This window comes from Haliotis rubra, unplaced genomic scaffold (assembly GCF_003918875.1).
Source record: "Haliotis rubra isolate DU_JTF1 unplaced genomic scaffold, ASM391887v1 Scf14, whole genome shotgun sequence".
In the NCBI taxonomy this organism is placed as follows: Eukaryota; Metazoa; Mollusca; class Gastropoda; order Lepetellida; family Haliotidae; genus Haliotis; species Haliotis rubra.
Window position 1 is genome coordinate 357,956 of NW_025765336.1, and position 27,444 is coordinate 385,399.

At 39.0% G+C, this 27,444-nt stretch overlaps 2 protein-coding genes across 3 annotated transcripts in view; both read right to left on the minus strand.

Moving 5' to 3' along the window:
* LOC124268677 (transcription elongation factor SPT5-like) overlaps nucleotides 1-486 on the minus strand; it is a 28,774-nt gene extending 28,288 nt beyond the window's left edge. Inside the window, 1 exon segment of the mRNA XM_046703647.1 lies at nucleotides 409-486. The gene's annotated coding sequence lies outside the window, so the exon portion shown is untranslated.
* A 15,935-nt stretch (nucleotides 487-16,421) lies between these two features.
* LOC124268679 (ecdysone-induced protein 78C-like) overlaps nucleotides 16,422-27,444 on the minus strand; it is a 30,672-nt gene continuing 19,649 nt past the window's right edge. For both annotated transcript variants that reach the window (XM_046703649.1, XM_046703648.1), the window contains 6 exons: nucleotides 23,896-24,037; nucleotides 22,247-22,455; nucleotides 20,461-20,605; nucleotides 19,195-19,358; nucleotides 18,272-18,377; nucleotides 16,422-17,322 (listed from right to left, as the gene is read on the minus strand). In XM_046703649.1, coding sequence (XP_046559605.1) covers nucleotides 17,054-17,322; nucleotides 18,272-18,377; nucleotides 19,195-19,358; nucleotides 20,461-20,605; nucleotides 22,247-22,455; nucleotides 23,896-24,037 — 1,035 coding nt within the window. In that variant the 3' untranslated portion in view covers nucleotides 16,422-17,053. The remainder of the gene's footprint in view (nucleotides 17,323-18,271; nucleotides 18,378-19,194; nucleotides 19,359-20,460; nucleotides 20,606-22,246; nucleotides 22,456-23,895; nucleotides 24,038-27,444) is intronic.

Here is a 27,444-nt window from a genome sequence, read left to right on the forward strand (position 1 = left end):
TTGATATGTCAAAACTTCCAAAATTCCCTGTAAGTGTAATATAAGGTAAGGAACATATTGACACTTTCATAAGCATGTGACTGCAGAAACAAAACGAAAGTGACAAGTAATCTGCTTAAACAAGGTACAGTTTCAGCAAGAACAGACATAAGAGTCCACTTTGAAGAATGTGTGCGGAGAAACGGATAGTCTTGTGACTTCTGTAAGACATATTGATCTATTTTCGTTTCCAATTTCTGAGTTCAAAATGACAATCTTTCATTGTTTACAAACAGTTGTTTGCAGGCGTCAGATAAACGTGTACCAGTACCATTAGTCGCCAAAGTGACATATAATTAATTGGGAAACATATTGTATTTAACATAGCAAATGCACGTGTTTAACAAGCAGGGTAAGTCCCATATTTACCCTCAAATACTGCTGAAGTCACAAAATGCTTCTTGTTCACAGGTGGCGCTAACAGATCCGCTTCCGGTTATGAGGTTGTCTCCCTTTAATTACATGAAGACGTATTGTGGTAGAGCACCTATCCAATGTGAATGGCCTTCATATCTCATATCTCGAATCATGTATCACATAGGTTGATACACGAGAAAACATACGTAACCAAAGAAGATACTGACTGGCATACAACATGGCCATTAAAATCATTTAAGAAAATAGATTTGATCGACTTCTTATAAACCTAAGGAGTTCGCGAATCAATATACGCTTTAAGATACAGAATTGTTGTCTTAATCTGTAATATATTTCACTAATTCATATTGAAATATAGAATTCTGACAAGTCACTGTTTTGGAATAGAGCAGTTGTATCTGAAGTAATATTGGTATTAAACCGAATATAAGTATTTACTCACAGCCACATTACATTTATACATGAATTCGCTTCTCAGAGTGAGTGAGTATGGTTTTACGCCGCTTTTAGCAATATTCCAGCAATATCATGTTGGGAGGACACCAGAAATGGGCTTCACACATTGTACCCATGTGGAAATCGAACCCGGGTATTCGGCGTGACGAGCGAACCCTTTAACCACTTGGCTACCAAACCGCCCCTCGCTTCTCTGAAAATCTCAGATCTCAAGACATTTTTCCATGGAGAATCCAGGTTAGAATGAAGGACTTTTTGGTTAGCGAAAACAAAATGCAGGTCGCGGGTACGGCCAACTAAATGTTTTGTCTAGTGGGATGCAGTATGTAAACTTATCTTCCTGATCCAGGGCCAAAGGAACAGGGGGGGGCTTACCCCACCCCAACCCCCTTTTTCAAAACGAAACCATATCTACCTTACCATGACTATAATTTCATTTTGATTTTCAATACTTTTCATAAATTAGCCCCCCCCCCCCGCGCGCGCTCTGAAAACCGTTCCTACGCCCCTGTGATCGACCTATGTTCACTTCTCAAATATGACTGATAGCGGTATGGCTTGTCATTGAATTCGTGCTATTCCGGGACAAGCCGATTAGCTCTCCGAATAGACCTTTTTAAACTTTAAAAAACGTTTGAAGTTAATTTGAATTTAGTAGACCGAAAATACATGCCAACTACACCTATAAATAGTTAGTGAGAACATAAAACTAGCCTGTTTGGCTCGTCATTTCACGCACTGGTCTAAGCAACCTATATGTAAGAAGCGATAGGATTGGGAGAAGGGCTGGATGAGTGGCCTGATTTCATGTCAAAGTATCTTCCTGGGACGTTGTTCCTAATATCAATCACTAGTTTCTCCGTGCCCACTTGCACAAAGCGATCTTAGCGCAACGGCTATCATAAACCCATGTTAATGTATGGGAGCTACGATCGACGTAGCACTAAGATCGCTTTGTGTAAGTGGACGCTGATCCAGATTCGATTCATACATTCGAACCCGTGAAGATCCGGGTCAGAATTGATCTTAGTAACCCATGCTTGTCGTAAGAGACGACTTTGGAGAAACCCGTCCGTTGCTATTTACAATCAGCGCCATCTGACTCCTGGCTTCCCTTGTCAAGTGTCACCCTTTGTTATCTTATGGGATAAGGACGCATGTTATGGATGAATAACTTCTTTATTCAGATGATGCGACGTATCGTTGTTTGTCCTTATCTGACTTTCCAACTTCCATAAATGCCTATCAAACAAGGCATGTTGTCAGTTTTGTTGTTCTCATATGTACATATTTTACCTGCCTGCTTCCCAGCGTAAGAATATGCTCAAAATGTCGTATTCTTAAAGATATTGAAGTTGATGTCCATGAATTTCCCACACAAGGTCAAGGATGAGCATCTTGGCTAATCTCAGATTTGACCTTTGGCATGCAACTTGTGGCGCCTTAAAACACTAAGACTTCCTTGGTAACAGTGCCACTGACCAATGTATCACCAATATTTGAAATTCTGTCGATATATACCACTCAAAAGAAGATCATTCCGGATTTAGCGGAGTTCCTGCAGCGTTATTGGAGGATTCAGATGACGTCGTAAACGTTGTTCCATTTCATCCCAGACCTGTTCAATACCGGTGACAAATCAGGGGATCTTGCAGGCCAGGGTAATACATTAACATTATTCTGATTAGTGAGTGAGCGAGTTTAGTTTTACGCCGCACTGAGCAATATTCCAGCTATACGACAGTGGTTTGTAAATAATTGAGTCTGGACCAGACAATCCAGTGATCAACAGCATGAACCTCGATCTGCGCAAAAGGGAACCGATGACATGTGTTAACCATGCCAGCGAGCCTGACCACCCCATCCCGTTAGTCGCCTCTTACGACAAGCATGGGTTGCTGAAGATCAATTCTAACCCGCATCTTCACGGGTTTATTCTGATTAAGAAACTGCTGTACATCTCGAAAACGTGTAGTCTGGCGTTACCGCGATGAAACGTCACTCCATGGCCGTTCTGATGCAAGAACAGTAAAGCCGCAATTTGCAACATCTCGTCTCGGTACCCCACAGCACTCAAGTTCCCTTCAATCACATCCACTATAGTCTGTTTGCGGTGAAAACATACCGATGAATTTCACTTTAGACAAAAATGTAAATCAAATAAAGAGAAATTAAGATTGCGAATCCTCATAATTTTACCTTGCCATTTCTAAATCTCAGATTTTTATTCAACTTAGGATAAAAGTTGTTAAACAACGATCATAGTTTCAAATCGGTATTATTGGTTTGTATTACAAGGGGTATGCACATTAAATGAAACACCGATAACAAGGACAGTTGGTCTAAGTTAACGCTCATCACGTACCGCACGTGCATTTGTTTCACTGTTCCAACTACTGCGCTTACCCCCTTGTAGTACAAACCAATATAAGCGATTTGAAACAATGATCGTTTGTTAAACAACTTTTTTCCTAAGTTGAATAAAAATCTAAGATTTAAGTTTTAAATTGGCAAGGTAGAATTATGAGGATTCGCAATCTTAGTTTCACTGTATTCGATTTACATTTTTGTCTAAAGTGAAATTCACCGGTACGTTTTCACTGCAACATAGTGTCCTTGCTGCAGTTGTTATCCCACACCCCATTAAAACGCCCCATCTCCAAAACGATCCCCTTCCAGAATTATACAGCCCGATGTAACGTTCATCTGTAGGTTGCTGTCGTCAGCTCCTTGAAGAAGGAAACATGACTCATCACGTTTATCTCCCGATCGCACACTTGGAAGATCTTTTTCAGTTCAAGGGAATTTATGTATGTTTAATATATAAAAACTTAATCACAAGTGTAAACTGTATAATGTTTTGTTTAGGTGCATTATGGCAGTTCTATTCATGTATAACCTTTTGAGGATCACATTCTGAAACCACTTCACACATTGTCGTCTTGTGGGGAATCGAACCCAGGCCATCAGCAGGATGAGCCAGTGCTTTACAGGACGCGAATTCCTGCGTCCTATATACAGAAACATTGACAATGGACGCAACAAAATTTATTAGCGCGTCCACAGGGACTCAGAAAAAGCCCAAATAGTTTTTGTAAAAATTCCAATCACGTGACAATAAGTTATCACTGAGTTTGCGAATAGCTGGGTTATGGTATTATTTGCAATTTAATTACTGTAACAATGTGGTGATCGTGATACAAAATACACATGTACAATAACAGTATTAATAATAATATTTAAGTGTCTAGGACCCCCATTTTGTTGTCCAGGACCCCTGAAAATTAAGAGTGTGAGTCCCAGGGACCCTCAAATACAGGACTCCATGTAAATCCCTGCTTCATCCAGTCATTGAAGAAACAAGAAGACAGTCAGTGATAGAGAAATCTACATTTATTGTAGTAGAACATGGTAAAATGCCCACATTACAAAGAAACATTTTGTAGTTCAAGATAGCACCATATGATGATTAGCTGACAAACACTACTAGTACTACAAGTAAGACATGGATTTAGCTCACAAACAGTTCCAGGGCACAGTGCCTCTGATCTGCAACAATATTTCATGTGCTAAATATATATAAAGATTTACACACCGAAAAGTACAGTCACCCTACAGTGTCAAACGTGTACATACTTCATTCTGTGAATTCTAGAATTATATATTTATGCAAGGTAAAAATTCCAATTTCTTTTTCCTCAAATGAAAGAAAAATATCCAACTTAACAATATTTGATGTGTATATACAACATGTATCTTGATTGTATTTGACCATAAAAGTAATATTATGAAAATGGTTTCAATGATACACTTGAAAATAAACAACTCCTCGCACAACAGATGAATACAGACATGAATTATTCATAAACAAAGTTATTTTTATGCTTAAAAAACTCCTTACCCATCACAACAAAGGTAATATTATGGTTAATATTCAGTTGTCAGGACACCACTCCACAAAGCGATCTTAATACTATGATTGTCTGAAGTCCATATTAAAGTACGGGTTTTGCAATCATCTCAGCACTAGATGGCTTTGTCGAACTGGCTCAGGTGAACAACCTCATACATTCGTAACTACTCGTCCCTTTCCGTAACCTGAAAGTAGACTCGTACCCCTCTCGTAGCCATGTCCGGTAGGAACATTCTCCCAGCCAATCAGAATGCGCGTATGTAGAGAAGAAATTGGGTCAAAATAGGTCTTTGAAATATTTTTCATTTCTACTTGCATAATTTTCCCCAGACACTTCAAGTATATTCTAATTATTGCATAGTCCTCCTAGGTTTTCTGAATTTTTATAATCAGGATATGTTAACATTATGGCGTAGGAAAGTATTTAAGCATGTTAAACATACCCTTGGAGGTAATTTCCTTGGCGTGGATGCCATGTGTGTTTTCAAGTAAACTAGAGTTGCATGCCCTTGAAAATAGTTCGGCGAATAGACTATTTCTTTTCTCTGCGCTTTTGCGCTCAGACAGAGTCATGTTCAATAAAATGGCTATGAGATGGGTACGAGTCTACTTTCAGGTTACGGAAAGGGACGAGTAGTTACAAATGCAACTTCGTAGGGTTACATCCTGTAGGCTGTCCTCTCATTATTTCCCAATCAGAGCACAAGCTTGATGATGTCTTTGACAAGCACTGTGTGTGGAGCCAATCAGATCCATACCATGGACATTCTGTCGGCATATCAAACACGAGAACCCTTGCCTTAAGAGCATCATCCACATTTTATCACAAACAAGTACGTAAAACAATTGTAGAGGACAAAAGATCTCAATCAGTTACCATTCACACTTCACAATATGGCTTCCTATGTAATAGTAGTCTTTTAAACATGCATTTTCACAGGAACATACATTTTATTACACTGATTGAAGGTCAATAAAGTTTCCAAGTAAATAGGGTAACATGGCTTGATTTAAGCATTTCAACTTGCAACCTAAACTGCAAAATGCAACCTCATTTATTCCAATTTGCACCCAGTGCATGCTAATATTTTCCTTCTCAAAGAACACAGGACTTCAGCAGGAAAATAGGATGATAAGGAACTGGCTTGGAAACAAACAGTGCTTGATGACTGTTACTTTTACTGATGATATTTTTTTAGGAAAGATAAAATTATCTTACAAGGCCGAGAATAACATTGTCATAATATTCGAAATCGATAGGAAACTTCAAACATTGGAGTACCGGTATATAACTTTCATTTCCTTAAATCAAACCGTTGGTAGGTCTGGTTTTCAAAGCATTTCTTCCCATTTGTGGCATACAAAATCAATGCCATGTTCAGCAGTTCAGGTTTTAACTGGCTGAGCTCCTCAAATTATGCAGAGGACTAAATACTATACTATACGTTTTGACACTCGGTTTATATCAGTACTGTCTTTCGTATAAATGTATACCCCCAATGTTCAGATCTAGAAGTCAGAACCACATGTATCAGGGGTGTTCCAAGGGTCTGGCCAGTGTTGTGAGTGAGTTTGTCTGACCTCATTACAGCTGCATCACAGCCTGTCAGCTTAAACAGAGATGTGGGTGGCTGTGGTGGGATGGGAAAGGGGAGGAAAGGAGGTGAGGTGAAATTGGGTTTAATGTCGTACTTGAGAATATTTCGCTCATATGATGACGTGCATGCGTGTATATGTGTATGTGCGGCTGCTTGTACTAGCCCAGACTGAAGCTGGTTTTATAGTGCTAGCCCACTGAGATACCATGCCGCAGTGAAGCAAGAATACCCCACTCAGACATTATACTGACTCCGAGCCGACCAGTCCTTGTTGTACCCCCTAATGCCGAGCACCAGGCAGGGACCAACAAGTACCATATTTTAACGTCTTTTGGTATGACGTGGTCGTGGATCGAACCCGCCACCTTCCGCACTCCGGGCGGACGCTCTAACCACTACACCACGGAGGCGGTCGGGGAGGAAAGGAGAAAGAGACAGTCAAAAGAGAAAGTTAGTTATGGAAGTCTGTCCTTTTGGACACAAATAAAGCACAATAAAGAAGGACTGATCTGGGATTTGAACACCTGACTAGCAGATTCTGTCATAGCTAGACAAGGCACTGCAGCTGACACCATTGTGCCACCCTTACCCCAAGGAAGAAAGTGAGATTAGGTCAGGTGGAATGCGTTCTTGCTTTTACATAGCCATGTCAACAATAGAGGAGTAGGAGTTAAAAGCTACTCTGAACAGGAGTTAGTTAGGTTGAACAGTATTTCAGTTGTATTACCGCATGTCAGTTTAATGTGAGAGGAGAGCAAACAGTGACTCAAGTCCGTGACATTTACCACTTTGTGAACTGAAGGGCATGGGTATGGTGCTCACAAAGCAAGAAACAACCAATGTGATTCAGGATTCAAACCCACCTCCTTGGTTCCTGGTGAGTCCAAAGGGAGGCTACTACTGCAAATTGCAGGTCCTTAGATGACTGTGCCACCTTGTGAATCGTGCAATCAAAGAAATCATTTTGATTATTTCTTTATGGGATTTCCTGAAAGCAAGCACTCATGGACCACTCTCTCACTCAAATATCAGTCTGCTTACAATGCAGCCATGTGCCATATTTGGAAATCTGTAACACACTGATACAAATGACATGCAAAACGTCCTTCACGCTCAGGCCAGAATCTTGAGAATCACCCCCAATGTGTGACAAGTTACTCAGTGATCAGATTCATCAAACAATGGGAGTCTGACACTTGCTTTAATCAACATCAACCTTAACAATACAAATGAACGGCATTCAAGAACACCTGATCCTTTCATATAACTACAGTTAATCCGTACCAACAAGAGAGATTAACTACAGCAATATGAAAGAATCACGCTTCCTTAAATTATTTTGAGTAATATATAATGCATAACCAAAAGGAACTGCATCTTAATGCCAAAAGGCAAAATTATTCATAAATTCTGAAAAATATTAAAGAAATTATTCTTTTCATTATGCAAAGGTGCAGATGGCTTAAAAGAGAAACAAAGATCCCCATCTCTCCAAGAAGCACCATCCTGAACAATCATTAAAACCATGGTCTTCGTGATAGGTAAGGAGCTGGACGCTAAAATATTTACTCACATAAACCGAGCATAGTGTTACCCCACTGTTTGTTATAAAAAAAAAATTAGGATAGAAGTCTTCATACAAAGTATGCATGAACACCTACAGAATGTGTTATTTTGAAATTATATGCATGAGGTTTATTTCATAAAATATGTAACAGTCAAAGCACAATACTAGAGAGGTAGATCTTAAAGTTGGGATGGTGGAGGACACTCTCCACCATTGACAATTCATATGTATAGAGTTCAGTACATGGCTTTGAAAACATTTGTCACAACAAGGAGAACATTAAGGATAAAATGGCATCATATACAGGTCGAAAATTTGTTGAATATACGGTTTTCAAAATATTTTGTCAAATTACAAAGCATCACAAAGATGACTGAATAAGTGGTCTGGAAAATATGGTATTTGTTTAACAAAAGATGCTAATTACCTCACAACTATGAAGTTGAGACATCCTCGATAATGCTTGAAACAATAAACATACAGCCACACATCAGGTGAATAAATGTTACAAATCATTGTCCCTTTAATAAATGAATTCATATCTTTTCTCACAAATACGCATTCATATAATTCTCATGAATATTTCACACAGCCTATTAAAATCAAGGGAGGATTGATCCAGAAGAATACTTCATGACAATGATAAACCAACCTTAAACCATAGCCAGTTTCTATTGCTAATATGAAGTATTAAATACAATAATCTTAACAGTAACTTAGCAATTTTTAAAATTCATGAACCAAATATTACCGTAGATAAGCCGATCTCAAAGATAAGCCAGTCACCAGAAAAAAAGTTTGATGAAAGGGTTACCCGTAGATAAGCCAACCCCCTTCTACAGGCTGCTTTTTTTGGTCTTCAAAATCCGGCTTATCTACGGTAATATATATATGATCATACAAGCCATACACCATTAGAAATGTCCTTGTTTCAAATTATCTCTTAAACATCAGAGTAACATAAAACCGACTAAATCACGGGTCCATTTACCTCCACAGGAACAAATTGCCATTTAATGTCTCACAAAACATGTAGACGCTGAAGATGTGTGACACACATGACGACGACATAGACGAACACCAATTGCACAATCACAATGAAACATATAAGACAACAACCATGAACCGTCAGTTCCCGTACCATTCTCCGCCTGGACCTGTCCTAGCTGAGGGAAGTTCATGCCATACACAAGTAATGCCCGGGTTTGTGAGCTACGCAGGAATCATAAACAGACTTCAGCCATAAATCTGCCTGAATCTAGAAAACTTTCAGTTCAGTATATAACAGCTGTATAATGACATTAACCTACTGAAATTGATGCTGAAATCTCAGACTAGAAAATAAAACAATGTTGGAATAGGCCGCAGTGACAATGATCTTCCAAATTTTCTTCAAAATTTCAACAACTTATCATTTGGACTGATGAAACTCGAGTTCTCTGTTAAATTGAGCTTATCTCAGCTAGTTATCTTAGTTAGATCCAGGGTCAATAATGCAATATATGATTTTTTCCAACTGAAATGGACAGATTGCAATTGTGGTAAATATAAAGTAAATAAGTATTTATAGAAAACTGAATAACAGAGGTAGCATGATCACCTGATCATATTCACATGGAATAATGACAGAAAGTAGCAATACTTATTGCTGTTCCCACAAAGTAGAAATATTAGTAGCAATAACGTGTATTTGTGTGACTAAACATTTTAAGTTTGCAGGGAAATACATATTACAAGTGAATAGTCTCTTTATTGAAATCTTAAACCTTCAACACACCTAATTCAGATATGTTGTTACCATAGCATGTACCTAATGACAGGTGATTTACAAATATGATTCCAAATGATTTAAGATAATAATGGTGGTAACCATAGCAACAATGAAATGAAAATAAACAAAGACCCTGAATAAATCTTTACCTGCAGTAACTAATGAGGTAGAATTAGTATTGCTTTCAACATGACATGGTTTGGATAAAAGTTACCCACTTTTGATGTATGTTACTAAACAATTTAAATTAAAAAAAAAAAAAAAAAAATTAAAAAAAAGAAAGAAAAAAACACAGAAATCGTTATAACTTCATGATCAGCCCTACATGGTAGACTTGACAGATTTGTTTAAAACCCTTAAAGATAAAAGTAGCAAATATTCAAACATAATTCTAAAACTAAACAATAGATATTTAGAGTAAAACAGTAAAGTACTTATTTGTTTAAAAATCAAGTAAAATATCAATATTAACAAGTTCAAAACCCAACAAATAACATGCATAACTGATTTGAAACAAAAATAATATTTCATGGCAATTCATTTGCCCTTTCCAAACAATGGGTTACTAATTAAGAAGAGCCACATTCCTTTCCTCACAAATAATCCAGAAGTCCTCATGAAGAGTAGTGAAAATCCAGCCCTAACAGGTTATCAATTATTCCATGGTAACAGCAGTAATGATCCCGCCCAAATAGGTTATCTGTTATTCTGCAAGATGTAAACTTGTATTTGGAATATCAGTAAACTACAATCCTGTCCCAAGTATGAGATTATCCAGAATCTGTTACATGAATGTTACAATAGCTGGTTTCTTGTCTAACGCCGTACTCAGCAATATTCCAGCTATATGGCGGCGGTCTGTAAATAATCGACTCTGGATCAGACAATTCAGTGATCAACAGCATGAGCATCGATCTACGCAAATGGGATACAAGGACATGTGTCAACCAAGTCAACGAGCTAAACCACCCGGTCCAGTTAGTTGCTTCTTACGACAAGCATGGGTTACTGAAGATCAATTCTAACCCAGGATCCTGAGAAGAGATTATTCAGAATCTGTTTAGGGTGGGGATTATCTGTTCAATCATGATGAATGTTAAATTAACAATAATCTGTAATTTGGTAGCTATTACCACATACTGTCTTAACAATAGTTTATCAAATGAATCTGTATTGTGGTACAGTTCTGCAGTAGTGATTTGTTTTCAATATTTTCGACAGCAACTAGAAAGAAAATATATTGCAGTCTTTTACAAAATCATTGATAAAAAATACAATCAATTAAATGTAATTTAATTTTTGTGTTGCGACTAATGTGAGTGCATGTGGTTACTCTATGGTTTGGGGCTGGTTAATATGAGGTAGATATCATAATAATAAAAATATTTGATGAGTGATTGTAAAATGGCCACAACAAGTTTGAGATGTCTGATGTTGAAAAGTAGGTCTTACTATAAGAGTTTATACTTCAATGGTTCAATCAGAACCAACACTCAAACAAATACTAAGCATATCCTCAGTTACATATCCTTCGATCAGCTCAATGAAGCGATGTAACCTGTACTAATCACAGTATCATTCGGGTTAAAACACTTCTTAACCAATCCTCGGCACATAACACTGTCCAGTTCAGTACATCATACAGACATAAAAAGCTTATGTCCCGAATTCCTTACATTTGTTTGGTTTGGATCACTTATCAGAAAATTCAAAAATCAAATTAAGTTTCTTATATAATGCCACTGGTAGTGAGAATGTTTGGACGAGTGAATGACAGTGAAATGCCACTGTTAGATTTTATATTTACAATATATATTTGGACCCAAACCAAAGAATGTTACTCATTATTACCTACAGATCAAAATCTAACTTTAAGATGATCAAAAAAGTATCCTGTGCAAGTCTATTTCTGTTTGGCTTACCTGCTACTTGTTTACCATCGTAATCCATGTAAACCAAAAAGTAAAATAAATAAAGACTGGCCTAGGTTGTTTTTCTGCACGTGTTTAAACAGGGTCTGGATTAACAGGGTTTCACACGCTGACATAGTTCCCTCTTGGTGCCAGCAGGTCCTTCTTTTCCCTTGGATAGAGAGCAGTTTTTCATTACAATTAAAGGACCAATCTTTAGATGTTCTCAGGGGCTGTATTTGAAAAATGAATGAAATACTTCTGTGTTAATAAACGACCCTGAATAAAGTTTACCTGCAGTAACTTATGAGGTAGAGTTAGTATTGCTTTAACATGACAAGGTATGGTTAAAGTACCCCTTTTGATGTATGTTACGGAACGATTAATAGAATCTAATCCTTGAGAAACATATTTTTGCCTCAGATTTAAGAAAACAGAGGATATGCTAGATGTCTTGTTAAATTTGGCATGTCAGGTCAATGTGGGATGAAACCCCCTAGAGATGCATGTCTTCTTTCATTTACCACTCTGGGGCAACCCCCTGGCATGGATATTCTGTAGTACTGACAAAAATAGAAACAATCGTGTGCAGCAGGTTTCAAAACCCACAATCAAAAGTCTCTGTTATATGCAAGGGATGCAACTCTGCCATGCCCTAGAGACCGTTGACAATTTATGGCTGGGGTGGGGGATTTGGAAGGTGGAAAAGTGAAGGAGGTGATGATGATTTTGTCCTGGGGAGGTAGGGTGGGTCATCAATTTTGAACACATGTATTAAGGGGGCATCAATTTGGTACATAAAAATATTAAAGATATATCCTTAAAAAACATTGGGGGAAGGGGGAGAGAGAGAGGCAGAGTCATTGATTTTGTACATGACAAGCAGGACATTTATTTTTTACATAAAATTTAATAAGGGTGTGTGTGGTGTCATTCAGATTATACATGCTTTTCCATAAAAATCATCATTACACCCCTACCCATAAATTATGAACGTTCTCTCAGATGATGAGGTAACCTGTTTGTTTTGAAGCAGTGAGCCCAAGCACATAACCCATGCCTGACAATGGTCCCAGGCCTATCCAAGGATATTAAATGTCGGTCCGTAAAATGCATGAACCACTGCACTCCATCCATAATGCATTAACTTCCCACAAACTAACACAACACAAACCTTTACAAAGCTCTTCGGGCTTAAACGAGGAGTTTGTTTCAACAAAGATGCACCAATATTGCCCATTTCAATGTTTCAAAACTGTAAACTGTCACAAGATGATAAACGAAGACAAGCTACCATTGAATGGTACATCCACTAATGTACATGGGTAGAAATCACATTCATGTTAGTCACAATGGTATTTAAAATGCACCATGATAAGTAGCCTGAACAGCATGGCCTCATATTCCAGATCTAGTTTGAATGAAAGTGGCTGTTCTATGTACCCCGAGCAGCAGCAGCTTAGAAGCCTCTTGTCGAGGAAGAGCATCCTCTAGAGTGAGTGATGTTTGTCTTTGAACTTTTGAGTTTAGTCATAACTTAGCTTGATGTAATCAGGTTTCAGTGTTTTCTTTTCTGTTCAGTCTTTTCCTACTGGTGTAAACCATGAACACAGATAAACCAACAATTGATGCACCATTACGCCTTCTCTGCTACAATAAGTTGCTGTACTGAAAACAATCTCTTTTAACAAATTTAAAAAAAATTGAGTCCATCCTGGAATTATCATTGAAATCAATAAATGAACAACAAATCTTGTTCCTTTATCATAACACAAATCTAAAATATCAAAACAATAAATCAACATTCCTTACACCATAAAAACCACTGAACATCACTGTGGATGAAAGAGACCAAATATGTCACGTACAAATGTCAGCAATGCTCTATCTGGACTATGAGGCCTGAACATTCAGGCTATGTAAAGTTTAATAAAGGATGATGTTTAATCCTGATTGTAGTGGTTTGGTCTTGCAGACCCAACAACCTGTGAAATACTTGTCCAGAAAATGCTGCTGTTTCGTCCCTGAGATCAAAGAATGTACCAGCAGGCTCAAGCCTTGGTTCAACTCTACCAGTGGTGACCCAAATGTCGATGAGAGACATATATACAACACAGGGTGTAATGAACGAGGAGGGTGGACTTGTACAGACATCATCACGGAATAAACAAGTGCACTTATTTTCTTTAATGGAATTCATAATTTTTGTTTTTGTAAAATAACAACTATGATTATACTTGAAAGTATGTGCATTTCAAAGAACCTTGGTAACTGTAAAAGTATCTTATGTCTTATAAAATAGTGTCTTACAGGGGTGGAAATAACTTTAAAATTGCTAGTGTATTCCGTAACAGTGGCACATGCAAAATCACTTGCCCTGATAATTTTTCCACTTTTCTGTCCATTTTCTTGTTGATTTTTAAAAATAAACAACATAATTAACATTGGAAATTCAACTGGACACCGGTACAGTGTGATATACAAATTTGCTTGCCCGACAGAAAACAAAACACTGGACTCGGACGTCGGGCAATGGGTTATTTCCACCCCTGTCTTAAGAATGAGCTGTCTAGTTGGAATGCATTTGCAAAACAACTTAATTCCTCAGGTTTTAACTTTACAATCAACGTGCTAAAGCTTGCCCTTGTAACTGGCCATTTGTTTTGATTCAGCATGGTCCTATTTTGGTCAGGAGAATCCATTAAACAAGAAAGTGCAGCCATGACAATACAGTGTGGATAATGGGTTGTGCAACTGGTCTAAATGAGGGTGATACGATATGTATTGCGTAAGGTCTTGATACCATACATATCACAACATCAATATTGAAGCTGTGAGGATGTACAGTATCTGGTGAAGTCATGATACGATTATTTTGTGTATGTTCAGAAATTAGTCACTTTTTAAAGGTAATGTTAAACTGGTTCCAGAAACCACCCTCCAAAACAATGCTCAAGATGTTCCAATTGTACAGATGTCCGAATACAAGCCCCGTCCTAACTTCACAAACCTTTACACCCTTAAAACATAGTGAAAAAGCAGCTCTGGACATACCGACTTTCATCTATACAACATTAAATTCTTTCCAATAAATCTAGAACTGAATATACATATTCCCAAAAACACAAAACACATTGTGAGATCAGTTCTTATCAAATGGTGCTTCTACTCTCTGTTGACCTCAAGTGAGGCTTCATTTTTAGTATGAAATTAAGTGGAACAGGATATCACAAACATGTCGACAAACAACCACACCGTGGTGTTTCAGCAAAATACAAGCCATCAATACAACCTTGTATCAAAAGTGGGTGTATGCACTCATCAGTAATATCAACGCTCTCCTGCAATAACAGTATCCAAATCTATCCCTGCAAACCTATTCTTACATACGAATATCCGAGGATAAAGTCCTCTTAAATATCTGAAAACCAATAAGGATAACAAAATGCTCATTTCTATGGCAGAATGTCTTCAGAAAGAGTATCACTATCTGATAAAATGTCATCAGAGAAACGCTCCAGACAACGACTTGAGGGTGTGGTGAATATGTATTTATCAAATCTAGACAGGTGCTTGTCCATTTCTAAAATATATTATCAGGACACAAACTGATATACTGAATCCCAAAATACCATGATTACAAAAAGATTAAATTTTAGGGAGGAATATCATCAAGGTGTACTGATGTCTTAATCTTTACACATCATCATTCACAAGGTTCTGCTTTCTGAGTCTTAAGGAATTTGTTAAGATAAATTGATATATAAGATCTTATAAATATCCTGAAAAGAAATCAAGGGCAGACAAACCGACAATGACATGAGTACATCTGGCTAGTACACCCTTGGGACAAGTCTACTCACTGGTTCACAACAAACTGTAGACTCTTAAACCCTTTAGATCTTTAGATCCATCGAACTTTCACATCCAGATGTAACATCTTGAACGCTAGCAAAGGTAATATGTTGAATACTTCAATACCAATCAGACTGTATTTAGCACATCAGTCAAGACTAGTGAGTACACCACCAGTCAGACTGTATTGAGTACACCATCAATCAGACTGTGTATTGAGTACACTATACACCAACAGTGGGACTATGTACTGAGTACACCAATCATGACTGTGTTGTGTACACCAATCATGACTGTGTTGTGTACACCACCAATGAGACTGTACTGAGTACACACTACAGTGAGACTGTACTGAGTACACCAATGACACTACTGAATACACCATGAATCAGACTGTATTGAGTACACCACCAGACAGTACTGGTGTACCAAGTACACCACGAATCAGGCTGTGTACCGAGTACAAAACCAAGGTGTACTACATAAGAAGAAACCTGAGAATCATGAAATATTGGCACAAATGAATTATGCTTGGTAGAGACAAATTTGGGTCACCACTTTCAAGAACACAAATCCTGACAGTTTCTTAAGAAATATTATTGGTCAATGTAATTATGAGAGATACATGCTTGAGCCTGTGTATTATGTAGGCTCACAGGGGGAGGAGTGCCCTCACAAACAGCTGAACCACTGTGGCATAAGCACCAGTGACTTTGGCAAAACTTGGACAAAATAGCGTAGAATCGTCTTCACGACTTATAAAAAAATTCTTTACTGAATGTGAAGAAGCCTAAGTTGTGTTCTTTAACACAATTAAACAAAGTCAGTTCACTCATATTCACTTTGAACCTTTACAGCAGCATACAAATACTGTTGGCAACATGGTATTATGGTCTCCTGGCTTCTGATGAAGTTGTCTCCCTTTCATTGAGAGTTGTCTTTCTTACATTGAGAGTTGTCTCCCTTTCATTGAGAGTTGTCTTCCTTCCCTTCCTGTTCCACCATGAAACTGCAAACAAGATAAGCAGCACTGATATGCGGACTATAAAAATAGCCCATTTCTGTAACAAAATGGGGAAAAACAAAAAAGGAACACATTTCCTGACAAAATATTTCTTTTGTCTTCTTTCGATGTAACAAAGTTGATAAAGGCAGTGACTGGGTTTACAGGTAATTCCAGGCAGCACTACCAACAACGAACTTCAAGGATATTGACACAGGTTGACAAGAGGCCATGGAATTCTTCTTCATCTGCCAGGAATCTTCTTTCACAAAATCTCCACCTACAGTAATGCCAAACATCACTCAGAAAAAGACCTCTTTGAAAATATTGGTGAAACCTTTTATCCAAATACCACCGATGAATGAAAACACACAGAATAATCTCCCTTTCCACTCACAGCGATACGTCTACAAATCCCAATTTACATGCACCCTCACATTTAGTTCAGTACTGCTCTACAATCAGTGCAGCAGTCAGTTTTGAACGAAGTCTTCAATCAGGGCCTAAATATTCTGGAGTTTTCCCCATTTGAACACTTGAGTTATCTCCCTTGGCATAGCCACCTATGGCGCCACATCTTCCTCTGCCTTTGGTATGTCATAAATCTCAGAAAACAAAGGTGGCAGGGCCACATGTTCCCAGTGTCCTCGGTACCATTTCAATGTTTCCTGGTGTTTTGACCCGAGGGTTCTCAGTTCAGGGAGTTTCATTATGATGGAGGCAAACAGATTCTCCTCTGTGGAATGGTTCCGGCTAACCTGAAGTTTTAAAGCTTCTATCAAATTGTCCTGAATTTTTTCAACAGATTTGGAATCTGACAGGCCTTGTCGATCTGAAAGAAAAACACAATGTGAAGATGAGAAGGTCAAACGTTCAACAGCGTTTGTATTTTGTAGCTATTCTTATCAAACTTGGAGTATCAATTTTGAGGCCCCACCCTTAACCATACAGCATACAGCTTGTCACTAAAGGACAAACACTTGTTTTCAACACTGTTGAAACAATAATTACAAGCAAATGAATTCCGACTGGACTACTGAAGGCTGACACAGATCGCTTAATCCTATTATAGTCCGTTTGGCTCAAAAGTGGACCGATGAATTGCAATCTAACTCGAAAACTAATAACAAAAATACTCAATGAAAAGCTTATCATAATCAAAACATCATACCAACTCTGTGAGGTTTTTGCAGAAGTTTCGTCCTAAAAATAAAAAAGTTGTTTAACAATCTATCATTAAAATATTGACACAGTTCACTGTTTGTTACGAAGGAGCAGTGCAGAGAAAGGGACAGCCAGGTGTTCGAGAACGGATGGAGACGGCACAGCACAGGTTAATGAATAAATAACTTTGTCTGTGAACGTGCTTCTCAAACACCTGGCTGTCCCTTTCTCTGCACTCCTCCCTCGTAACAAGCAGTGAATTGTGTCAATATTTTAATGATAGTTTGTTAAACAACTTTATTATTTTTAGGAAAAAAAATCTGCAAAAACCTCACAGAGTTGGTATGATGTTTTGATTATGATCAGCGTTTCATTGAGTATGTTATGTTTATTAGTTTTCGAGTTAGATTGCAATTCATCGGTCCGCTTTTGAGACAAACGGACTATAGTATGTTCAACACTTTGAAAAAATCAAAACCCTTGCACACCTTTTACTACATCTCATAACTACTCTCTCAACATGTTCAAGATGGTTTGCTACTGATTTTCTGAAAACATTAGATCAATGATCAACTGCAAAATGGTACTTTATAACTTGTTAAACGTAACGGACATACCAGCTGAACTTAACACAATGCCTGTGAAGAGGCCCACTTCTGTATCATTGAGGTTTAGGATATTAAAGCTGGCAGCAACATCGAACATGGACGACACAAATTCAGGCTGAAAGAGAAGGAATACAACAAGATGACAACTGGATATGAAACATCCGAATCAAACAGTAGTTAATGAATATAAATGTGAGAATACTAGATCCATAATATGATAGTATTAGAACCACAGACACTGAGTCTGACCATCCAATCCACTTGGTCGCCTCTCAAGAACGGTATAGGTTGTTGGGGAGCAGTTCTATCCGAAATCCCCACTGCACCATGTTCTATGATGGATAAGTTGCCCATTTTATAGTTGATTTCATAATTGAATCTTATTTAAATGTGAGACATTGAAGTAAGACATCAACATATTTGTTCTGAAACTAACATTGTGCAAACTGATTACTTCTGACATTTTCAGTATGGCTGCCCTGGCTACCACACTATCAGATGATTCAGATGTTATCGAAGGACTCTCCACCATGATGGATCAAAGGTGAGGTGAAATTGGGTTTTACGTCATGCTTGAGAATATTTCGCTCATATGACGACGTGCATGTGCGGCTGCTTGTACTAGCCCAGACTTAAGCTGGTTTTATAGTGCTAGCCCACTGAGATACCATGCCGCAGTGAAGCATGAATACCCCACTCAGACACATTATACTGACTCCGAGCCGACCAGTTCTTGTTGTACCAATTAATGCCGAGCTCCAGGCAGGGCACCAACAAGTACCATATTTTAACGTCTTTTGGTATGACGCGGTCGGGGATCGAACCCGCGACCTTCCTCTCTCGGCGGACACTCTAACCACTACACCACGGAATGATGGATCAAAACCAGAGACAGACCAAGACATGTAACAAATATGATTAAGTTCACTTACTGAGTACACAACATCTAGTTCATCTTTGGGTATAATACTCCCGTCCTCAAAGGTAACAGAGTTCTCTTCCTTGTTGAACATTCGGGCCATGCGAGTGAGCCAGATCTCAAAGAAACCCGTCTTGATTAATATCAGTTGGTCATCTTGGGACAGCTCTGAGAAACCTGCAGATTATAATGAGATCTGGCATAAAGTTGACCGACAAAACACAATGCCCTCAAATACTCCATACCCTCTTAGACAGATCCAGAAAGTTAAAATTATTGTATATGGACAGTATTGAATATGGCCTTATTTGGCACTCTAACTGACTGACTGAGTATGGTTTTACACGCTTTTAGCAATATTCCAGCAATATCAAGGCGGGGGAAACACCAGAAATGGGCTTCACACATTGTACCCATGTGGGGTTTGAACCCGGGTCTTCGGCGTGACGAGCCAACACTTTAACCACTAGGCTACCCCACGCCCGGCACTCTAACAATTCAACAATCTGTATCTACAATGGCCTCCCCTGGCACCATCTAAGCTAACTGTGGAACATTCGCTATTCAGAAATAACTCAACCTAGCACCATCTAATCCAACTGTACAACATTAAGTGTTAGTTTCAACAGTTAAGACTTGAACAAACCCAGTGTAAGTCTCCAGAGGCAGGTGTCAATCATTATGATGCACTTTATGGGGAATGTATCTTGTCTGAAATTTGTGTGGCTATTTCTTTTTAAAGTATGCCCATATTCCATACACTCCTTGCATTCTACTGGTTTTCATTGGTAGTCCTGCTCTCTAAGCTAATAATACACTCCAACTGCACTGCTACATCTTTCATATAATGTTCTATTTCTAGTAGTAGCATAACTATGGATTCCAACAAAAAGTAAGTGAGTGAGTGAGTCCAAATTTACACCGCTTTTAGCAATATTCAGGCAATGTCACGGCAGGGGCACAAGAAATGGGCTTCACAAACTGTAGCCATGTGGGGAATCTAACCTGGGTCTTAAGTGACCACTTTAACCATTAGGCTACCCCACCGCCCCTCCCCAAAGACTGACTGACTGACTGAGTTTGGTTTTACGCCGCTTTTAGCAATATTCCAGCAACATCATGGCGGGGGACATCAGAAATGGGCTCCACACATTGTACCCATGTGGGGATTCGAACCCGGGTCTTCGGCGTGAAGAGCCAATGCTTTAACCACTAGGCTATCCCACCGCCCTCCCCAAAGAAAAATCCACAATATTCATGGCACTGAATCTGGACTGACCTGGCACTCTCTTAGCGAACTCTACCACACTCTGTATAGAGGGAGTGATGAGGGTAGAGAGGTGCTGCCACATCAGGAGTCTCTGGGCCTCCAGCTCCTCCGCTGTGAACTGTACTGGCTGCTCTGGTATCTTGATCTGCTGCATCTGGAAACAGCTCAGGTTAGTGACGACCAGTGAGGTGAGGTGAAATTGGGTTTTAACGTCGTACTTGAGAATATTTCGCTCATATGACGACGTGCATGCACGTGCATGCGTGTGTATGTGTATGTGCGGCTGCTTGTACTAGCCCAGACTTAAGCTGGTTTTATAGTGCTAGCCCACTGAGATACCATGCCACAGTGAAGCATGAATACCCCACTCAGACACATTATACTGACTCCGAGCCGACCAGTCCTTGTTGTACCCATTAATGCCGAGCGCCAGGCAGGGACCAACAAGTACCATATTTTAACGTCTTTTGGTATGACGTGGTCGGGGATCGAACCCGTGACCTTCCGCTCTCCGGGCGGACACTCTAACCACTACACCATGGAGGCGGTCCAGTGACGACCAGTATTACATCCTACAACATCTCATACACTTACTAATTTATAACAATAACTTTTCCGTTAACGGATTCTCATCATCTCATTGATTGCAAGTACTTTTGTGCTGTAGTACTTCACTCTTGCTTGACAACGGTATAAGAATCTATACCGAAACATCGCATTATATATAATATAGAAGTTGTCATGTATAAAGTATCTTACTTTCTTAGATTCTCTCAGCTGAAACCAACATCATTGGGCAACTTGTAAGCAGAAAATGCCATATTTGCACCTCACAAAATGACTGAGCTAAGCGAGGCTTCATTCATTAACAACTAACAGCTCAAATTAGCAAAGACCAAAGATTGCATCACCAATAAATCTGATAGACAAATGGGTTTATAAAACAGAATGCTTGAATTTGTTCGCAGTTTCTCTTCAATGAACTGGCAGAAACAGAGGCAGAACAAGTGTTTGCCACTGATATGTCAGTGTCCCCGCCACTAAAGAATGGAATATCTATATTTTACTACTTTTTATTTTTTGGTCACATACAAGAAGCTTGAAATGACTGCATAATCACGAAATGTAGGCTGTCAAAGTAATTGAAAATATTGGGTGCAATGTTTTATGAAATATCGAATTTAAATAAGTTTGAAAAGCGGTCAAAGTGTCGTGGTACCTTGAAGATAAGATCAAGGTCACCCAAACAAACTGATGCTTGTAATTTGAAGACATTGGATACAACAGTTCATGAGATATCTCGTTAACAAGAGTTAAAAGTGTGCAAAGTGTCATGGTGTCCTTGAAGATAAGGTCAAGGTCACCCAAATTGACTGAATACATAGTCCCCGTAGGCTGTCACAATTTGAAGACATTGGGTATAACAGTTCATGAGATATCGCGTTAACAAGTTAATGAGACGGACAGACGCCGCTGGTCCCGGGGACAATTTGAAGACATTGGGTACAACAGTTAATGAGATATCGCTAACAAGAATCAGGGACGACGGACGGACGGGACAGATGCCGCTGAATACATAGTCCCCGTTCCCCGGGGAAAATAATCATTTTTTACAGGTTGCTAAATGAATGAGGTTACAGGGAAGGTTCATGCATTAGGTAGTTATTGAAAACCCCACAGTGAACTAGTTCAGCTCAATTGCGAAATTCACAACATTAAATGAAAAGGTGTTTAAAAAAAAGAGAGATGGATTGTATGTCAGAGTAACTATCACACCAGAAACCGTAGAACTGACCAGTGTTGCTGGTTTTCTCTGAATGACCTTGATCTTGTCCTCGGTGAGGCCACAGTGCGTGTGATGGGCCTGTGAGATGCTGAGGATCACATCGTAGATGGCCAACTGTTTGTTTTCCAGGGCTGTCTGATCCTGGCTGGAGTCAGTGGAGCTCACACGTTGGTCATCCTGACTCTTGGAGCGTTTCGGGACTCGCCCATATCGAACAGCTGCAAGTGAGTAAGTGAATATCGTTTAACGCTGCTTGTAGCAATATTCCAGCAATATCACGGCTGGAGACATCAGAAATGGTTTCACACATTGTACCCATGTGGGGATTTGAACCCAGGTTTTCAATGTGACATGTGGACGCTTTAACCATTAGGCTACCCCAATGCCCCTACACTTACAAGTAGGAAGAAGGATGCTTATCTTGGCTGATAGTGAGGTGAGGGGAAATTGGGTTTAACGTCGTGCTTGAGAATATTTCGCTCATATGACGACGTGCATGCGTGTGGCAGTGTATGTGTATGTATGCGGCTGCTTGTACTAGCCCAGACTTAAGCTGGTTTTATAGTGCCAGCCCACAGAGATACCATGCCGCAGTGAAGCATGAATACCCCACTCAGACACATTATACTGACTCCGAGCCGACCAGTCCTTGTTGTACCCATTAATGCCGAGTGCCAGACAGGGACCAACAAGTACCATATTTTAACGTCTTTTGGTATGACGCGGTCGGGGATCGAACCCGCGACCTTCCGCTCTCCGGGCGGACGCTCTAACCACTACACCACGGAGGCAGTCCTTGGCTGATAGTACTGGAGAAGTGGTGATTTAGTCTTTAGTCCTGAAGGGATTCTGATTAAGACTATATGTTCCAAGCAACATGCTTGCAAATATATCGACTAATTGGATTGGGCATTCAGGCTGAATAAGTAGGTCAATGCACGTCAAAATGACCCAACTTTATGGATCAATGGTGACAATGTCAATCACTCTACTGTCTGATTATCTACAAGATGCCATCATACAACAGGATTACTGCTGTATGCAGTGTAAAAAAGCAATAAACACAATAAAGCAAATACATTTTTGAAATATCAATATTAGATACAGAATTTGAACAGATAAACTAATTTACCACATAAGTCAAAGATATAAATAACCAAGTGATCAACAGTTTTGTTACAAACTAACACCAGTTGTGACCATTAAAGTAATACTGTAGGGCTGTAGTTTGTATGGCTCTGGTAGCAGCAAAGGGACACAACTCTGTACTGTTTGTGAAATGTCAAAATGTAATAATTTCAGTGACAGAGTTTGCTTAACGAAGACCACTGCATTCTAGCTATATTACTGCATGTGAGTCAATTGTGTGCTTCAAGGTAAGAGGTCTTTAATGGAACACATGAGCATCAGCAAGGAGCTTACAAACCTAAAAACAATCGTGGTAAACTAGGGTTCATACCCATGATCACACTTCCTGGTGTGCCCAAGGGAAGCAACTCTGTAGTTTTCAGCAATTATTAGGGGACACTTTAACCAGAATCATAAACAAAATCTTAAGCCACATAAACATAACAAACTCCATGATTCGTTGTATATGCTTTCATAATGAAATTGAACGGAATATGACAAAAGGAATTTATAGTAATACTGCTACTTACAGTCCCGAGACATTCCCACAGCTAGACATTTCTTGAATCGGCAATACTGACAGCGGTTGCGATTGAGTCGAATGACCATACATTTCCCGTCTCGTAAACAGCGGTACTCGATCTGCTTTTGTATACTTCTGCGGAAGAAGCCCTGCAAAAATACAAGAAGATAAAGTCATCAATATCCCCCGCAATGGTAAAATACTCTTCATGCATATGTCTACGAGTTATGATTATGTCAAATGTTTTGGCGTGTATATAGCTGAGTTGAAGGAGAGTACTCAAAGGTTTCAAAGTTCTGCTCTAGAAAGGAGCACTACCACCAAATTCACTTGAGAAGACAAAATTGTTGTCATGGAAACACACCAAAAAACAAATTTATTCAGAAATCCAAAACTAGCAAAAGGCACCAGTTCACCACTAGACCTACCTATGTATGAAATTTCGTGATGAAACAGTGAACGGTTGTAAAGTTCTGCTCCCGGAAAAGAGCACTACCACCAATTTCAGTCTAAGTCAAACTTGTTGCCATAGAAACACAAAAAATATTTTATTCAGAAATCCAAAACTACCAAAAGGCACCAGTAGACCACCAGATCTATCTATGTGCCAAGTTAGTTGAAGAAATTTTGAACGGTTATAACTCCGGAAAAGACAAATGTGCACGGACGCACGCACGGACAGAGTCCATTTTAATACCCCCTGCAAAATGAGTTGTGGGGGATAAAAAAATAAAACTTGAATCTCTTCATGAACATATCAAAACCAACATGAAACCAAAATTCTAAGAAATATTTTCAAATGCAACATGCGCGGACATAAGTACTTGCTAGTACCAAGGCTGAATTCTACCAGTAGTGAGTGAGTAAGTGAGTTAACTTCTACGCCGCTCTCAGCAATATGGCGGTGATCTGTAAATAATCTAGTCTGGACCACACAATCCAGTGATCAATACCATGAGCATCGTTCTACCATGGTAACTGTATATACACAGTAAACAAGCTTACAATGAACATGCCTAATAACCAACTGACAGATATATCAAACAGTATTTTGGGGTCTCAGCCACATGTTTTATATTTTAGACTAAACTCATATAACAAACTATGCTTATAACATACAAAAATTAGTCCTCAATTTGAGTTTGTTATGGCCTTAGTTAACGGCAGTCTGGATTTTAGGTGATGTGCTTCAAGTACCAACGAAAATACAGAATAGACACAGAAAATATATTTCACTCCAAGGGATGAACAATGATATTCAGTGTACCAACTTCTTAACAAGAAAGCTAAGCTAATTATTTGATCTCACAATACAGCACATTATGCCATTTCATTATTTCACAGGACACTTTACATTTCCTGTAGGGACCTCTTCCATAAGAAACAAGAAGACAAAGTCATCAATATCCCCGCAATGGCAAAATACTGTTATGAATATGTTTACTAGTTATGATTATGTCAAATGTTTTGGTGTGTATATGGCAAAATGGAAGGAGAGTATTGAAAGGTTTTTAAGTTCTGCTCCGGAAAGGAGCACTACCACCAAATTCAGTCGAAGCCAAACTTGTTGCCTTTAATCCTTTATTAACTGGCAAAATGAAACTAGTCTCAGGATGCCGATATTTGGTCGAAAGGTTGGCGTTAAAAGCTTGATACGCGCCACACACACATTACACACACACACCACACACACACATTACACACACACACACACACACACACACACACACACACACTGCAAAACGCGTTGCAGGGGATAAATAAAGATTACTACACAGGGTCTCATTACATACGAATTATACGAAACGAGTGTCCTTCCTATGGTATCTGACCATAACATAGGAAGGTCACGAGTTTCGTTTGTAATGAGACCAAGTGTGGTATTTTATTTATTACCCACGTCTTACATGCATTAAATTGACAAAATAGCTTATTTTTGTTATTTTTTTTGTTTCAAACCGAAACCGGTTTCATAAAGAGGTTGCAGAAGAGTTTTGTACTGTAGTACAATATTTGCATGACGTCGCTGCCTTGGTAACCAACGTCATGATGCATGTCAGTTGTCATCGCCTCGTACAGCCTCCTACAGTAAACTACTCCGTAGCACCCCGTTTCTTGGTTTGCAGTTGCTTCATTCGGCTAACATCACTGGTGGAAACATTGCGTTTATGTTTTTGACGGATAATGTCTCAGTTCGGCTCACAAATAAAAGTGACACGGCAACGTTCGCAATGTTTACATTCCCACAATGCATTTAAGTTGTAGAATGAATGAATTCACGTGTTTGTTATGAATGAAAAAATAGTTACGTCAGAATGTGACCTAAATGAGAGGTCATCGGTTATCCAATCAAATTGTTAGAATCTCAGGTCAAGTCGTTACGACACTCGTATGACGTACAAGATTAGTATGCAACTACCCATACGTTGACCACGTGGGTAATAATTAAGGGTTCTCTGGATCTCCTACTTTGGATGGGTCAAAGTAAAACCTTCATACAGTGATCCTTGCCAGTAACTATCCATGTGGATTTGTTGTACAACTATACAATGACTATCAGATAAGTGTTGGAAATTATGTTGTTCCCGAGTTCCATAAGGTTGCACCTGGTATATTTTAGCCTAGGGATCTCCTAAGCTTCAACTTTCAGCAAAAACATGATAAAGTCAACATTGTGATACATATGAGGAAACATGAAATGCCTCATTTACAATAAGTTGAAAGCAAGTAATACTATATGTACTGTAACAAGCATTTGTTTAGTACAATTAGAGGGTAATGACATGTGTCGAACAATTGATATATTGCCATTGTTGGCCCAGTAACAGTATCATGTTGATGGGAATTTAAAATACTGTAGATGGCATTTTGAAAATAATCAATAGTATTAATAATTGCATTTAGTCATTATACTTATTGTAGATATTGCCGACCAGAGACGCAAGTGATGAGATACATGTTGCATTGACAGGAAGGCATGTATGACTACTATGACATCCAAGTAGTGTCTTTCTGAGGCAAGGGAGTTAACTGGCTACAACTGTTGGACAGTGTTGGAACAGTGTTTGTCTTTTCATAAAAAATATAAACATAATACGACAAACAAAAATTAGTCTAGATTAACAATTCCTTGAACAGTATTTTAGTTATAGGACATCTCAGCATGAAGTTGGAAGAAAGCCCAAATGATGTATATAACTGGAGAAAACCTCAAGCATGGGGTGGAGGCTGACAAACCAAGAAACGTAACTGCCGCAAACTGTCATTTGCACCTAACCTGTGGTGAGGTTAAATTGGTCACAATCAAGATCATTGCAATGATTCGGTGGTGGTGTTGTGTGTGTTGTGGAGTTTTGTGTTTCATGGTGGCCTGGGTGTGGTGTGGTGTGTGGGTGTGGTGGTGTGTGTGGAAGTGTGTGGTGTGGTGTGGTGTGGTGGTGTGTGTGTGGTGGTGTGGTGCAGTGGTGTGTGTGGTGTGTGGTGTGATGTGTGTGGTGATGGGTGGATGATGGTGTGTGGTGGTGTGTGGTAGTGTTTGTTGTGGTATGGTGTGGTG